Source organism: Trachemys scripta, chromosome 7, assembly GCF_013100865.1.
Source record: "Trachemys scripta elegans isolate TJP31775 chromosome 7, CAS_Tse_1.0, whole genome shotgun sequence".
In the NCBI taxonomy this organism is placed as follows: domain Eukaryota; kingdom Metazoa; phylum Chordata; order Testudines; family Emydidae; genus Trachemys; species Trachemys scripta.
Window position 1 is genome coordinate 43,581,624 of NC_048304.1, and position 17,513 is coordinate 43,599,136.

Sequence of the window (17,513 nt, forward strand, 5' to 3'; positions counted from 1 at the left end):
CGATAACTGAATTCAGGCAGTTTCAGTCCCTTAACATTTTGCCTCCATTTATAGCTGGCATTTAAATCCATCACATAAACACTTCACATTACAGTGAAAGGATTTGGTTTTGATGGCTGGGGATGAGTAAATTTGACAGAACCTGGATTTTGCAAACTAACATAAGAAAAAATGGACATCATATTTTGAGTAAATGCCAACCTCGGAAATGTCCCATTAGTAATATAGGGCAAGCTTGGGGCAGGTCCTTGCATGGGTGATGGAAGGGTAGGGGGAACTACATATGGAGCTTCACTCGCACCTTGTGAACATGCCATATGAAATTCTGTCACAAATGCAACCTCTACCAGAATAGCTGGTTATTGGGGCTAAGACCCACCAATAATGATAAAACTGTGTAGTGTGGCTGATGTACAGCAAACTGCAGTACTATCTGCTACCACTGGAGGCTCTTGAAGGAGCTGAAGCTGTAATTCGCTTGACTGCCACCAATGGACTTTTGCCGCTACAATACAGACTTCAGGCAGCGGAGGAAGTACATCAGTTAAGTTTGGGGAACATCAAAAAATTGTCTTTGTAATCCTTCCCAAAATCTTAAGGCGAGCCTCATGCACCATAATGCAATACTGCTAACCCCAAGCATCCAAAATTTGAGTCAGGCTCCAAAAAAATCATGAGATTGGCTTCCAAATCATGAGATGATTAAAAATAATAAATATTGAGTTCTCTTTGCTTTCTGGTTTTCTCTCTTTAGGTTACACTCAGATCACATTTTCTAACTTTTTTCTACAGCCAGGAGGGCCAGGAAACTTTACTTTTTTTTAAATGAAAGCTGAGATTTTCATGACTCCAGGAGCTGGAGCTTTAAAGAAAATCACCAAATGTCATGAGACTTACAAAAAAAGTCACGAGAGCTGGCAACACTGGTACTGTGATCACAGTTAGCAGGCATCTGTTGTCATAGATTTTTGTGTGTGTGTGTGTGTGTGTGTGTGTGTGTGTGTGTGTGTGCGCGCGCAAGTATGCCCATGAGCACAGAAGTGTGTGTGTGGTGGTGGGCGGGGTATTTCTCAGATTCACCCAGAAATGCTGGGGATTTGAGACTGAAGTTACTGACTGTGTGACTGCAATGTTGTCAATTTTAACCACTAGCCATGTGCTTCAGACCTATGTGGTAAAAATCACTGATGACTGAAGGATGCAGCTCTCAATTTCTAATTCCAGTAACATGAATTTTGCTCTCTCTGGTGAATTCGCACACTATTTTTAGGGTAGGGGGGTTGTGATTTCTGTTTAAAACTTGCCTGTTTTTCAGTTCTTTCTCAGAAGGTTGCAAAAACCTTCACAGAACCCCAAAACAAACATATAACTATAGTAGTGCTTCTTAACCAGTTAATTTTTAGAATGAAAGCTTGCAGTACTCCATTCTCAGACTGAATTTGTGTATTAGCTTCTTCAATATTTATTTGAAGTACCACCTATTGGCAAGTTTACTACAATACTTACTGCCTCGAGTGTCAATAGCTCGAACGAAGTCCTTTGCTTCCTTCAGATTCTCAGCAGTGGCTTTGACTAATGTGTCTTTCCAAATGTGTACATCGGAACCAAACAGTACAAAATTAAAGTAGTCATCTTCCCTAATATCCTCTAATATTTTAAGAAGTGCTTCCCTTGTCTATAAGTAAATAAACACAAGTTTAAATGAATGAAACTGATATGGGTATATTGAATAACAAAGGAAAGCCTACAGCTTTTACATGATTTGTTTCTGAGGATTTTTCACTGAACATTCATATAGTGGATAGTGAAAAACTCTGGGCCTGATTCTGTCCTCAGTTGTACCACTGTCAATCAGGAATAATTCCAGTTAAATCAGTGAGTTACACCAGCATAACATCTGTGTAGATGAGATGAAAATCAGGCCTTATGATAGGATCACTTGAACAATCATCACCTATGCTGAGCGGGAGAGGTTAGTTCTAAGCAATAGTAACGTTTGGGTTGGGGAGGAGATCTTAAGCACCAGAGCCTGGGTCTTGATATGCAGCAGCAGAAACAGAAATTCTGAGCATCAGAATGCAGTGGGGAGTTCTAACAGTAAGGTGCTTCCCATCACCCAGGCTGGAAGAGGGTACAAAAGATATAGAAAAGGGAACAACAGACAATATTATACATGTGTTTTAACTTACAGGATACCCAGAGCGTGGGGAGGCCTTTTATAGATACTTTGGTTTAGAATTTTGAAGATATAAAAATATAGCTTGAAAACATCCATGATTATAGTTTTGGCGTAGGCTGAGACTTTGAACACCTGCTCATGATAAGAAATGTCTAGTACCTCCACTGGGTACTAGGCTCCCTAGAACCTGGCACACCAGGACTGACTTTATAGTAAATGTAATCAATTACCTGTTGTATTCCTATTCCAGACATTGAGCCACTAATGTCTATTACAAAAATCACGTTTTTTGGAAAATTTGGAAGATTTGTTGGTGCAAAAAAGTGTACAAAGTATCCATTGACAATCTGAAAAAAAGAAGATGTGTAAAAAATGTGACTTCAATTTACTAAGCATGCCCAGATGAAATTGTAAAGTATTGAATTTACCTGTAAATCACCTGGACTGTCTCTCTTCACATCATACTTTATTGTAAAATCTCCATCCAACAGTGATGTTGAACAATTTGCACAGGTTCGCTGTTGATCAATGGTTGGCTTGAAAGACACATGGCCCTGAAAGCAGAAGCCCTCATTAGACTCAAACTTTAATAAATGAATGTAAAATACAAAACATGAGAAGGTTTGTGTTTTAGACAAATGTATGTACAGAAATGTAAAAGTCAATATGATAAAACAGGGTTTTATAAAACAGATGCCGTTTTAAACAAGTTATCTATACCCAAGAAAATATTTTATTATTCTGAGTAACTGAGTTTATGCAAGGTAATAAAAATGCATTAATAATAAAATATTATTATAAAGCCCTCTCCTCAGCAACTGTTAAAGAGATGAAAATATTAACTACATCATCATACACATATACAAAACCAATTATACTAAAAAGTGCTGTTTGAAAGTGGGGAAGTAAAATGCAAGGTGTCTGCTTATGGACAGCAAGTTCTAGCTATGTTCTAGCTATGTGGGCACAACAGCAAAAGGGTCAGTCACCTGCCTATCTAAGAACCACCTCTTTGTCTGTGCACTGCCTAGCACAAAGGGACTTGGCCTAAAGCACTACTGTAATACATATAACAAATAATAACAACAAGTAGATGTCAGAGCAGAAATACCAGTAGGCTAAGGTTCAATTTCGAGGTCTTGAACTAAAATCCTGTTTCCTCACACTTAATTATTTAAAAAGCAATAGGGTCAATTTAAATTCAATCTCCTGAATTTTTCTTTATTCTGTGGTTCCTTTATGTCACCTTCAGTGACATAAAAGGGCTGTGGGTGGCCCCTAAAGAATACCCTGTAATGCCAGAGGGCAAAGGGACCCGCCCCATGCACTTTGGTTCATGTAAAGCATGTGTAATTCTTTTAGGTCAGCTCCTTTCCTGGCCCCAGTTGAGGGGTTTTATTAGGAGGGAGGGAGGGAAAGGGCATGGCCAGAGCTCCTGGATATTCTGTGCTAGTGTAATGATCCATAGAAGGCTGTTATAAGGTGGCATGATTTAGAGCAACCCTGGGAAGAGAGGCCTTATAGAAATTAGAGATGGAAAAGAGCTGTATTATCCCATCCAGACCCACTACTGGCCAGTACAATACATTTACGTTTGCATTAACCCAATATATTGTGCTGATGTATTATTTCATAATGAGCTGACTTTGTTAGAATGCAGACAAAATATAACAAATTCATTCTCTACTAAGGTTATTAGCCATTGTACCTTTTTTCCTGAGAAAGATTTTTTAATAACTTGTGACAGGTCATTGGTGATGAATGTTCCTTGTGCTTCCAGCTCACTGATACCTTGGGGTTCAAAGATGTTTGCCTGGATCTGAAACATTCATTGAAAATACACTGTCATAGATAAACCCACAACTATAACAACTTAGATGGAGGACAATGAGCAACTCTATATGCAGAATAGGGAATTTCTTAGTAAAGAGGAAATCTGCCTTTATAATGCAAAGTAGCATTCAGATTTGAATCAGAAATCCTCAAGTAGTTAGATGTGACCTATCTAACTTCCACCTGGAGATTTAAAAAAGAAACACAACTGAAAGTTGCTGTTTTACTAACTGCTCAAAAGAATTTGGGTCAGATATTGAAGAACCACTAATTTCCTCTGAAAATACCATACTGCCAGTACCAGGAGGCCATATCTGGTTATGATTTGTTTATGCTGCAGTATGGTTTTGTTCTTCTGCATAGTGCCGCATATAATGATTTAAGCATTTTTTGATGACCATCTTCAGAGTATATCCTTTTAAAGCATCTCCTGGGCACACATGAGAGAAAGCTATTGAACTACAGGTAGATTTTAGCAGGGCAGATAAAGACAGTGTTCAAACAACCTCTGGCACTGAAGAGATCTTGGTCTGAATCCTAGGGTACAGTTGGTGTGTCTCTATGAATTCAGGCAGCATTGTTTGGCATCAGTTTGATCAAGGTTTGGGCTATTCTATTAAGGCATTTGTGAGAGGAGTGTCTCAAGTTAATCCTGTTCTCAGTTGTGTTAATGACTTTCCCACTCTCCAATATATCCTAATTTTGTAGGGCTTATTGCTTGTCCCAACTAGTGAAGCTTATGTATGCAAACCAGTAATAAAATACATTGTTTGAGGCTTTCAACCTGGTTCATAATCACCACTGCCCACAAGATATTGGTTGGGGACCTTCCCTTCAATTGTGAACTGCTGTGGACAAACACAGTATCCCGCTTCATCTGTTATGCATATATTCCAAAAGATGCACAAGATTTCAATGCATCTTGAGTTTCTATAACTACAGAATGTAACCACTGCAAGGTACAATTTAATTCACAATGCCATTTACCTCAAAGTGATTGATGAGCTGCTTTGGTTTTACTTTAATGAGCATCTCATATTTTCCAAAGTTTCTCTTCAACAGTTCCTCATAGGTGAGCTCAAAAGTGACTTTGCTGGCTGCTGCAATGTTGACTGAAACAGTGAACTTTTCAGTTTTTCTCCCAGAAGCCCTAGAAATGTTAAACTAATTACAAATAAGAAAAAAGGCTGCTTGTCCTTTCTCTCCTATTGTGCGCCTGCTCAAGAGCCAGGCATAATCTGGCCCACAAAAATGAATACAAGAGAAATGAGATTTCTGGGTCTCATTCTTTATCACTAACTCATACTGAGAAGCATTTACGCAGGTAGCTGAGTGGGACTAATCACATGATTATGTATTATTCAATTAGTAGGGTTGCATAATTAAATCTTTCACAATAATGGATATCCCCTGACCAATCAGAAGTCATGTCTCTATTACATTATAACCAATATCTTTTTTTCATATAAAGTATGAACTTTTAACAGAGGCTATAAAATATATTCTTAATTTCATTTTTAGCTATAGGATGCTGGAATATGGAAATGAAAAGTTTAAGCCCACTGTAAGTAAGTATTCTTACCGGACGAGACCCGCAGTCTGTCCCCGTGAAACAGCCTTCTCATATTGCTTTTTTGCAACTTCCTTTTCTTTTATAGTCCCAGGATAGGTAACACCATCAATTGTCCTACAGATGAAAAAGTATCTAATTTAGCTGAATGATTTGTATTGACACATGAAAACATTATTATTGATTATCCTCTGTTCATTATCTTGTTTGCTAACAAGCAGTTTCTAGATTTCATCTTGCCAAGTGCTGAGCACTTCCTGTGAGGTGATGAACACCTTCAATTTCCAGGTACTTCAGTTGGAGTTAAGAGTTCTACACCTTACCAGATCAAGACCAATTCCTCCTCTGAAAATAAATGAGCCCAATATTGGGCTGATGGTAACCACTATTGAAATCTTTGGCAAACTCCTATACCATGGCATTGTGAATATCATGTTTTGAACAATGACAACAGATGATATACTGTAACTAAAGACAAAAAGGTGTGATATTTTCCTCCATTTTTTGGCCTTCATCTGCTTTCAGCTACTATGTTCAAATATTGCTTCTACAATAATGGAATAAATTAAGTTATAATGTCATGATGGAAAAACTATAGGCAATGGAACATCTTTCTAGAGATCCCAGGTTTGAACAAGTGGTATTTCTGGAAATTTTCCTTTAGGCCTCTGCAGATGGGTAGAAAAAAATTGCAAATTAGTGATCTTATCCACAAATGCACAACTGTCTGAAGGTCCCACAAATACCCTGCATCTATATTTGTATCATTAACTTTGTCCAAATAACATTTAAAAATCAACCTAATAGTAAAGTAAAAATAAAGATTCAGTTCAGATTCTTAATGCTGCTAGTCTATATTTCTCTGTATTCAATCCAGACAGATTCTTAGACCGTGCTAGAAATAGAAGTTCTTCTCACATGCTGAAATTGGTAATGAAGGCTGTCTTAGGGAGATCCACATCAAAAACCACTTCCTTAGACACATTGGCACGATTGACAGCTCGGCTAGTGATGACATTGTGGGCAAATCGGGAAGTCACTTTGCTGTCAATTTTCATGCTATAGATTTCTATGCCATTGACAATCTGAAGAATAAAAGATGGCAAAATAACCACCAGTTACATTTGAACATTGTGTAAATCAGTAATAATTCAATAAAACAGAAATAATCATAGTAGAGAGTCCTAGCATTTCACTGCATAACAGAAAAGAACAAGTTCTGTATTTGTTCAGGACCACTAGGGTACAATGAAGTTTGCTTGAGTGCTTTTAATATTGTCCAAAATCAGGCTAGTATGTGAAAATAATTGTTCTACTAACAGTAACTATAACCTCAGTAGCAAAATGTTATCTCTAGAGTTGAGCTGGCACTGCTACTATAAGCTCCTACTTTCAGGTATTTATAACATTTTGAACTAATTTTATTTTATTGCATCCATAACTCCTGTGCATGCTCAGTATTGGGTGTACACAACAATATACCTCTGGCTTCTGATACCAATGATTGCTGTAAACAGCAGCTGAATGGCTGGCTCGTGCAGCACACACCTAAAAGTGCCTTTGTATAAAAGTGCCACATATAGACTCAATTTCATTTCAGGTTATCCTCCTTGATATTCTAAGGGAAAAATTCACCCCCTAAATAGAGATCCATCACAAGGCCTGTGGACCACTTAAAACAGGAGCTATTTCTTCCACATGCTGGGAAGGAAGTAATGGGGGAGGAAGATTGTTACTGTATCTTTTTCAAATACTTGGGAGGTGCTCATTTACTATGGTGATGGGGCTACATAAGCACATAGCTAAATAGATAGCTACAACTATTTAGGTAACTCTTCAGCAACAACATGTACCCTTTGTGCAAGAATAATATTTAGAAGTGCCCCAGGATTCTTATGGTTGGGGATGAGAGGAGATAGATGACTGCAGCCGGGCTGATTCACTAAGTATTTAGATTTGTGCTTAAGTGGGATGGACTGCTGAATTGGGGTCTAAATGCCAACTGGCATCAGCCTTAAAGATAAAGCCACTTGCCTTCCTTGAATGAAATACTTAAAAAGAAGATAAAATGTTTCTGTAGAGGTGTGGAGACAATGCCAAACAGTTTTATTATTTGTTGAAATACAACATGGGATTAGCTATTATTTGTTTATTCTCTTTTTACTGCACAGAGTCTGACAGACTCTGAATTTGGGATATTACTGAATATTATGATTAACTAAACCAAACTCTTCAGAGACTAGCATGCACCATTTACCATGTGTACCTAGAAATAACAATTACTCATGCTGTGCTCATTGTAGTATAACACAAGTCTTTAAAATAGTAAGAGTATTTTATTAACTGAAATTTGAATCCATCACTGCAGCCTGGATAAAAACAAACCCTCAATTGGTACAATATCCTCAGTTATAAATGAGAAGAGAACTTACCAAGTCATCAGCACTTCGCTTCTGTAAAGAGAAGAAATTGAAAAATTGTCTCATGTCTATTGTGAGAATATGCATACAAATAAACCTACTTAGCATCTATATAGCACTTTAGCATCTACCAAATCAAATGGTAGTTTTGTGTGAGTCAGCAATGTAGAGCCAGCCCATAGTTAGTAAATTCAAGGTTGATTCATCCTTGTGTTCTGGTACCATATGCCACGTAAGTTATTTCTAGGTAAGTTATTGGGTACTGGAGTTAAATCTGGGTATATACGAGCAGTCAGTGGGAGACAATAGGAGTTTTTTCCAAGAAAGAATGAGTGAGTCATTCAGGATCTGGCCCATTTATTCTGTTTATAAGGTGCCAAACCCTGCAGCCCTGATTAGCTAATAATGGGTCTCAACAATTGTGGATTTGAAAGTTAGAACTTGAATGTTGCTGGGTTTGTGTTTTGCTCAGGAGACACTGAAAAAGGAGCAAAGATGGGGACAGAATGAAAAACAAATACAGACAAACTGAAAGAAAGAGAGAGGGGAAAGAGAAAAATTCTAATGAAAAATTAAATACAATTTAAATGCCACACAGAGGACACACACGTACTAGCCTGGATTGTTTGTTTGTTTGGGGGAAGGGTGTCTCTTCAGTCCTTAACATATAGCACAGACTTCTGGTTGTACATGCTCCTGTCTGCTGCACAAAACAGAAATAATTGAAGAACCTCTGAGTGTCCCAAGATCCATGGGTTTCAAGGGTTTAACCCCTTTTCATTCCACCCGGGGAACAACCTGGTCCACCTAATGGCATGATCAGAGAGAAACTCCAGTTTGGGAACTCAGTTTCCTGGCCTTTAGGTAGGTACTTCCCACATCGAGAGCAATTTGGCCTTTTTAAAGAAATGGAATCTCCCTGGGGGAAAGGGGGTTTGTAAATTTGAGCTAATTATGTGAAACCCAAAATATTTAGACATACATGTATACGTCCTTGAAGCTTACTTGTCCATATATTTGTGCTGCTTCAGCCCATCTGGCCACAATTTGCACACCATCTTATAAGTCGGTGGTGCGCAAACTTTTCCAGTCGCATCCTCCCTTTACCATTCACAGAATTTGTTGTGCCCCACTCTATTACTTGTAATCTGAGGTAATCCCTTATCTCTGTGCTGCTGCTGGCGGCAGTGCTGCCTTCAAAGCTGGTGGCCAGATAGCAGTGGCTGCTGGCCAGGGCGTTTATGTCATTTACGGTGCAGGAGGACTGTTTTTTTAAATCCCGCTCCCGTCCCACCCCGCAGTACTCACTCTATTTTTATACTGCAATACTCACTCTATTTTTATCCCACTCCCGCTATTATGGCAGCAGGTCCTGCAGGATCTGTGGGATCTCAGTTTCTTTGTGCACCCCCAGAGAACCTCTTGCGCCCCACAGCGGGGCATGCCCCCCAGTTTGTGAACCACTGTTATAAGTGACAGTATTTCTGCTGGACCATGGTGGTGGATGAGGTCACTATGAAAGGGTGTAAACATAGAGAGGTTTCCAGAAATTAATGTTTATTTTAAATCAGTATGTTTGCTCCCACTGTAGGTGGGCTGTGCAAATAAGAAAAAATGCAATTTTACGGTCAGGGAAGGTCACTATTTCAAAATGAACGCCAGGAATTTTGATCACAAATTCCTTCTTTCTCTTGGTTCAAAGTCTTATTGGTGACATTCTGTTTTTGGAAAACTGGCTTGTCATATTTATGCACTCTACCTAACATGGAAGCAAATATATTGAGATATTAACCAACATATTACTATAGAAGGTATGGATATGCCCCATGTTACCACAATACCACCTCATGGTCTTTAATTGATTTATCCTCACACACATACCTCTGTGAGGTAGGGCAATGCTATTACCCCCATTTTTCCGATGGAGAACTGAGAGTCAGACACCTAGATTCTCAAAAGTATTTAGTCACCTACCAATGGGGAACTAGATGCCCAAATACATTTGAGAGCTGGACCTAAGTGACTTGCCCAAGGTTACAAAGGAAGAAGACCATGGAAAACAGAGACTTGAAGACAGGTCTCCCAATTCCTAGGCTAGTGCCCTAACCACTGGAGAATGCTTTCTGTCTGGCTAGAATCTTATTTCTACCTACTCTGTCTCTCTGGCACCACAACTACTCTTATGTTCTCAACTGCCACCTCCATGCAAGTGATTCCTATATATACCTCTGTCCAGTCTCACCTCTCCAGGTGTGACTCAGATGTCTACTTATGAATGCCCAACTGCCATTTCAAACTCAATCTTTCCAAAATTGAATTTCTTTCCTACTCATCCCCTTTCTCTGTCTCTCTATCCTAGTGAAAACTGAACTCTCCTTCCTGTCTCACGGTCTCAGTGTCATCTTTGATTCTTCTTCACCCATCTTGCCCATAATCTCTCAAAGTCCTGTCACCTCATTATATCAGCAAAATACACCCTTTTATTACTGTCCTCACTGCTACAACTCAGTTATCTTTCACCTTGATAACTGTAACCTCCTCTTTTCCAGTTCTCCCCTCTCTTCTCTCCTCTCTACGCTATCCAAAATATTGCTGTTAAAGTCCTCCTCCTTTCTCCTCATTGAGCATGTCTCACACATCTATCCTTCAATACCTTCATTGCCTCACTGCTTCTGACTATGTCATATTCGAACTCCTTGTCCTCACTCTCTATTTAATCTTGATCCACTTACTACTGTTTTCATTTTGTAGATTTTCAAATTGGAATATTATGATAATCTGGTTTCATTATGATAATCCTGCATAACACAGGCCATTTCCACCTACTCCTCAATTTGCTTCCTACAGGTCTATTCAACTCTCATTGAAGTCTTTCAATTAACTTCAAATCAATGGAAGGAATGAAAGTGGTATTAGGTCCCAAATCTCATAAAAAGCACCTTGTCTTACTGCTGCCTTTGTCTCTTTCATGGGATCAGCTTCATGCCTTGACTGTCCTGCCCACTATGCCTGAGACAGACAATATCCATTTTCTATTAAGAGCGCCTTTTCTTCATCATATTCCTCCTTCAGCAATTTCTCCCTACCTTCTTGCTTATAATCTCATCTCTCCTTTCCCTGGACCGTTGTCCTGTGTTTTATCTGTCTTAGAACAAGGAGTAGAGAATGTGTCTCACCCTGTGTAACTGTTAGGCATTACATACATAACTTTTATTACTACTACTTCTAATACAATTGACATCAAAATTTCCCACCATTGCTCTTGTAACTTTCCTCGGTGCTTCATCCAAGTGGAAGGTCCTGGCTATAGCCCTCTGAACATACACCAGAGATTACATGCACCCACTCATTGCAAATAATAATTGCAACTTTATAAGTCATGCACTGAGGTACAGACTCCAGGGAGTGAAAAGTTAGAATTACTCTGAAATGTCAAGTGACTTTGAATCTCCATATAGTGAAAAAACCAGCTTCAAGACACTTTTAAAATCAGTTCTTCGGTTATATTACAGCCAACTGGGTGACCTGTCTACTAGACTTATACTTAGAGCCATGTGAAAAAATCCACTCCACTGGCAAAGAATTTATTTTTATTTTTTTGCTTGTGCCACTTCTCACAAAACCAAAACAGTTGTTATTTTCACCATGAAATGTTTGTTTTCCTGCCTAGAGTCACTTACAACTTTCAGCTCTATAGTGTATCCAGTTAAAAAATTTTGATTGTGGATTCATAAAAGAGAGGGACAAGCAAGGTCTCAATGAGCTTTTCCCTGGGGAAAAAGACTTCAGGCACAGATATACCTATTCTGCCTGGGTGTTCACCCAGACAGAACTGCTTTGCAGAAGGGTTCAGTTTTGGCTGGTTTGGGGTTACAGCTCATGTTAGTATTAAATGCAGGGGTAATGAAATGTTATCTTTATTGTATGAGTAAAGGGCAATAGAACTGTACCTAGCCTGCGCCCCTAAATTGAACCCCACTTGCTAAGCAGAAGGTAGGGATGCTAAATCCCAGTGAAAATGAGAGGGTGGAAGAACACGTGTTCCTGAGGATATGGACTCTGCCTAAAATCCCTCCCCTCTCTAGTGTTCAAAGACAGAGCTGACTGGATTCAGTTGAGAGTCCTTGTTTCTGTTCATGATTACAAGAGCTGAAATCACTGATGAGCAGGTCTAGAGGCTAAGCCTTAGAACTGGTGTGGGGATAGTGTTGCAGTGAAAAATAACTAAGGTGGCAGCAGAGAGGTTCCCCACTATCCAGTGAAATCACTAAGAGCTGGGCTAAATGATGGTAGTAGAAATAATACAGCAGCAGCAGTGGTGAGCGGCAGCAAATTACAGTGGCAAGTGGTGGCAGAGAAAGCAGCAGCAAGCCAGTTGCAGAGGCAAGTGGCAGCAGCAGAGATATTGCTCGATGCCCCCCCTCCCCCCGCCCCTTACAGGGGTCGGAGGTGAACTCAGGTGAATGCAGCTCTGAACTCTGGGTCTTTGCTGGACAGGGATAACCAAGTGTGAGTGGGACGCAGTGGAGGGAAAGGGGAGTTGGTTAAAAGTTTTCTTTTGTTATACACAGACTCGATGCTTGTGAGTGGAGAAGTACTGCCTTTTGGGTTGGTGTTTAGCTTTCTCAGATATCCAATTCTATTTTATATTGTTCAGAGAAACTCCTAGATATTGAACCCAGCCCTTATTGCTGCCGACTCCACCTGGCAAAAGTGTTACATTCACATATCTTTATCATAGTTTCTGTAAGAACTATACTTCTCCAAGAAATTACTAGGCCATGAAAACTGAAAATCCCAATATACCTATATGAGGTTCCTCCAAAGCTAAGTTGATAAATAAGGTAGTGTAAGGAAGCTTGTACTACTGCTACCCACGCAGTGAATAAGCAGAGGACTTCAATTTCCAAGGCTGTCTATCCATAGAAGCTTTGCCATTGACAATTTTACTTTGTGCCCTAGCACAGCTGCAGGGGGTGGAGGTGCAAAGGGAGTTTTATGGCACCTCTGATCCTGGGGTTGGTTTGGCCCCCAAGAGCAAGTTAGAGCAGACCCAGAGCTGCTCTAAATCACACCTGTCTGCCTGTGGCCCCAATGGCAGTTGGCGATTACCAGAGGACAGAGCTGCTCCTGTTACACCCCGTCCCTCGAGCCATACTCCCTACTCCCAGGGGGCCAGGAATGGGGTGGGAAGGAACCTCTATGCCACACAAAGATTTCCATTATTTCAATGGAATTATATCATCATAAAAGTGGCATACCACAGTGGACAATCAGCTCTTCTCTTTACAGGATTCTGCATATACCTTACCAGGAATATAGCATAGAGCTGTGGGCATCTTAAATTCAGAAAGGTTTCAGCATCAGAGGAAATACAGAGAACAATAACAATTATTAAGTGTCATGGGCAAATCTAATTTATGAAGAGAGCAGGAAACAGGTACAACTTTATAATTGTGTTACATAATGACTAAATAATGGAACTTGTATATAGCGTTGTTGTAGCTGGGTTAGTTTCCCAGACCTGAAGAAGAGCTCTGTGTTAGCTCGAAAGCTTGTCTCTCTCACCAACAGAAGTTGGTCCAATAAAAAAATATTACCTCCCCCACCGTCTCTCTAAATAATAATACATGTCATTTCAAGAGCATTTTCTGTCATACATCTCAAAGTACTTTGAAAAGGTGGATAAACATTATAGACAAGGAAACTAAGGCACAGAATGGTTAAGAGACTTGCTAAAGTATATACAACCAGTCAATGGAAATGAAATGGTCTAACTCTCTGCCCTACCCCCTGAGACAACAGTGCTACCAAATGGAGCTTACCATAACCATCTACAAGTCTTTGAAACATGGAAACACAGAGAAGGAAGAAAAATTGTTTGTTGTTGTTAGGCGTAGTGGCACAAAATGGAGCAAAAAGAATATTTGGACTGAATATCATGAAGCATTTTCTTACATTGAAATCTAGTCAAGTATAAAAAAGTGTCCCGTAGAGATGTGGTGGAAGCTCTGCCATATTGTCATAAAATACACTGAAGGGTACAATGCTGTCCTGGCACCCAGGTAATGGACAAGATCACCAGAAAAATATTTTGTGTCTCTGATATCTAATATTCTTTGGCTGGTTTTTACCCCCAATATTTTGTTTTATTTTTCAGGTGCAATAATCAGGTGCTACAGTTATTATTCTACCTTTGTAAAAACAAAAACCTTGAAAACATCTTATTTTATATTTGGGTGAGGGATGGAAGGACAGAAGAACAGAGGAAGGTTATTATGAGTAAGGAAAGTGATAGTGATTTAAAAACAGAAATACAGAAGTTTCTACAATAGATGACTCAGGAGCATTGTGCAGCCCAACAGATGATCAACTGCCTCAATTACCTCATAAATTCAACAGGTAGGGAAGTGTCCATTTTCATGTTAAGTTCAGCAGCAGAGGGAGTTCTCTCAGCTTAACTTACCTGGTTCATTCAGAAGTATGCAAGGACCCTATCTGCCTGGCATAACCACTATATCCAGCAGAACAGCAGGGACACCTGATTCAACTGGAAGCATAGGAGGTGCATGCCTGCCCAGTTTGCTTGAGGTCTGATTCTGTGTCCCTAGAAGTCAATGGCAAAGGTCCTAGTTTGGTGACCAGATAGCAAGTGTGAAAAATTGGGACAGGGATGGGGGGCAATAGGGTCCTATGTAAGACAAAGCCCCTAATATCAAGACCGTCCCGATAAAACTGGGACATCTGGCCACCCTAGGTCCTAGTGCATTCAGTGGTGCATGAATCATGGAAGCAGTAGCTACCTGGTGGATTTTAGTTACTTACCTTGATGTTCCTGAAAGGTGTTATAAAAAAGTCTGATGTTTCAAGCGCAGGAATCAATGCCAATAAAATGTAAAACAACAGATGGTTTTCCATCTTGGAAAAATGAGCAATTCTACTTTAAGGGTTACGTGCTAATAAATAGTACCCTGTTTACTGTCTGTTAATAAACAACCAAATGTGAAAACAGGGGTTAAACATTAGGCAAATGGGAAAAAAGCAAATAGTGAACTTTTGAAGTGATAACAAAGTTTGTAGAAAATGATTTGCAAAATCTCTCTGCCAAAACAACATTTTCATTACAGTTAAGAGAGAAAATATATTCGCTCTTCCAAATTAACATTTTGCATTATACCTGAGTGACTGAATGTCACAAAATCAAATCTCCATTATGGTTCTAACATTAGCCTTACATTTGCACACATGCATCCAACCCATCTTCCACATATTCCTGCCCATTTTCCACATACAGGTCCAAACCCCAATGCAGTAACTATACTCAGATGTACAGACACTCATTTCTTAACCTGTGTATTATATATATAAACATTAGCTTTAATAAAAAAAATGTAAGTACCTACCCCTCTATGGCTTAGAAAACTTTCTTCCATGTTCCTGCCCTTCTGCTGTTTACTTTCTCATGAGCTGGAGACACCTATAGCCTTATCCAATCCAGAAGTGGCAGGTTGGTAGATCAGGAATTATTTAGTTAAATATAATTTGATGTAAATCAGGCAAATAAATGTGGCAAGAAGGGGAATAAGGAGCATTCTCCAGCATAAGTGATGAGTGCTTAAAGATATATGGATCCTGAGATAAAGCTGTTGTAACTAAGACTCTACTGACTTTTTAACATTTTAGATCCTAATCCTAAAAATACTTAAGCACATACCTAACTGTGTGTGTGTGAATAGTCAGGTTTATGCTTAACTATTTCCATGATAGGGGTGTAAATTTTCAACTATAACATTGTGTTTAGTTTAGGTATTTTGTAAGAGGAAAAAATCTCAACTTTAAATATCTGTCCAAAGCCTCAAGCCTTTCAGTGCTGCAGCTGTGAAAGGGGCACTGAACAGAAACAAGGTTTCAGTTCTGGAGGGTTGTTTTTTGTCTTATGACGAAAGAACTTTGGCCTCGAGAGAGGGGAGTAGCTATGGTGGAAATCATAGGTTTTCAATTTCCCACCTTAGGCAGATCTAGCTGGTACCAGACATACATCTCCTAGGTAGGTTGCACCTGCTGAGACTGAGGTGGAGTGCTGCAAGTGTGACCTATCCCCTACATGGACTGCACTACTGTGAGCTTGAAGTGGACCACTGCGTGCTGGAACCTGTCCCCTAGGTGGACTGCACTGCTGTGAGCTTGAGGTGGAGCATTGCATGCTGAGACCTGTCTTCTAGGTGGGCCACAGGCTGCTTGGCTTGGGGTGGAGGGATGCATGTTGGGCCTGCTGTCTCTGGGTAACTCAGCTGCCATGAGAGGGTGTGTAGGGAAGCACATGCTGCTCTCCTCTTCATTTGTGCCACTCAGGTGAAGAGTTTTGGCTCCAGGCCAGAAGACAATCAGAACAGCCCCTCATTTGGGCAGGAGACCTGTGGCATGGGCTACATCAGCAGGCCCGCGCTAGAGAGACTAGCTGCTAGCACCAACACTGGGGGCATTAATTTTCAACTTCTAAGATGGCCGCCAGGAAGGATGCCCACATCTGTAATGGCTGCTTAGGTGACTGAGGGAGGTTGCCCACATCCAAGGTGGCCATCGCAGTGACGTGAGGAGCTGTACCATAGAGAGGAAGGCGGGCTTGTGTTTACGTGCGGTGCTTTCTATGGTAGAGGGAGGCCCCTGTCGATCTCTATGGCAGCAGCAGTAACGTTCGCAAGGCGCCCGGGCAGCTGAGCCCTAGCGGCTCCGGCCCCCGAGCGCTGAGGGGCCGCCGGAGGTTGGGAGGATGCCCCTGGCCGCCTACTTCTTCCTGCGGGCGGTGGGCAAGGGCAGCTACGGGGAGGTGAGCCTGGTGCGGCACCGGCAGGACAACAGACAGGTAACCGGGGAGCTGGCCGCGAGAGGGCTCCGACCTTCCCCTTCGGACCCGGGGCCTGTGGCGGGTCCGACCCCCGTCTCAGTCCCGGAGCCTGGTGAGGGGAGTGGGGTTCTGGGGAAGCGGAGTCTGTCTCTCTCCCGATTTTAACACCCCCTCCCCCCGGGCCTTTCGAGAATGGTGTGAGGAGGAGTGCGAGGATGCAGGGGAGTCTGGTTTTCCCCCACCCACCCCACTGCGTGCTTAGGGGAGTGGTTGGTTTGTGGTCGTGTCCAGTTCCTTGACCGCAAGACCGTCCTTTCTCCTCTTGCTCCAGCTCCGCCTCCAGTGTGGACCAATACCTGATTCCATTTAGCCTGCTATGCATTGCAAGGGCGCATTCCTTCCTGACCCTTGCGAGAATTTATGCTCTAAAGCATGGAGATTTTATTATCCTTATCTCAGAACCTGTTACAAAAAGGTTATCAGTCACAAAATTGTCCAGCCATGATGTTTAGCGCTGATCTCCTGGATTATACAAATTGGCTACAATTTTGTTGCTAAAGGGTTATCTCGGTCCTAACAAAGGAGAAAATGTTGATAAAACCCTTGTTCACTATGTTAAAATGTTACCACAGACCATACTTAACTGTTTATCATTTTAAATAATTG

The 17,513-nt window shown here is 40.7% G+C and overlaps 2 protein-coding genes across 6 annotated transcripts in view; one reads left to right on the forward strand and one right to left on the reverse strand.

The window, feature by feature from the left end:
• The window catches only part of LOC117880711 (inter-alpha-trypsin inhibitor heavy chain H3-like), a 35,931-nt gene extending 20,963 nt beyond the window's left edge, over positions 1-14,968 (reverse strand). Inside the window, exons 1-9 of the mRNA XM_034777116.1 lie at positions 14,828-14,968; positions 8,015-8,035; positions 6,501-6,667; positions 5,595-5,699; positions 5,000-5,162; positions 3,888-3,998; positions 2,608-2,733; positions 2,410-2,526; positions 1,507-1,675 (exon numbers count right to left, since the gene is read on the reverse strand). Coding sequence (XP_034633007.1) covers positions 1,507-1,675; positions 2,410-2,526; positions 2,608-2,733; positions 3,888-3,998; positions 5,000-5,162; positions 5,595-5,699; positions 6,501-6,667; positions 8,015-8,035; positions 14,828-14,920 — 1,072 coding nt within the window. The 5' untranslated portion in view covers positions 14,921-14,968. The remainder of the gene's footprint in view (positions 1-1,506; positions 1,676-2,409; positions 2,527-2,607; positions 2,734-3,887; positions 3,999-4,999; positions 5,163-5,594; positions 5,700-6,500; positions 6,668-8,014; positions 8,036-14,827) is intronic.
• Positions 14,969-16,637: 1,669 nt separating this feature from the next.
• Positions 16,638-17,513, forward strand: part of NEK4 (NIMA related kinase 4) — a 40,487-nt gene continuing 39,611 nt past the window's right edge. For 3 of the 5 annotated variants that reach the window (XM_034777118.1, XM_034777119.1, XM_034777117.1), the window contains exon 1: positions 16,640-16,865. In XM_034777118.1, the coding sequence (XP_034633009.1) occupies positions 16,773-16,865 (93 nt within the window). In that variant the 5' untranslated portion in view covers positions 16,640-16,772. Of the gene's footprint in view, positions 16,866-17,513 lie in introns of all 5 variants that reach the window. The other 2 variants (XR_004646600.1, XM_034777120.1) reach the window with 2 other exon arrangements.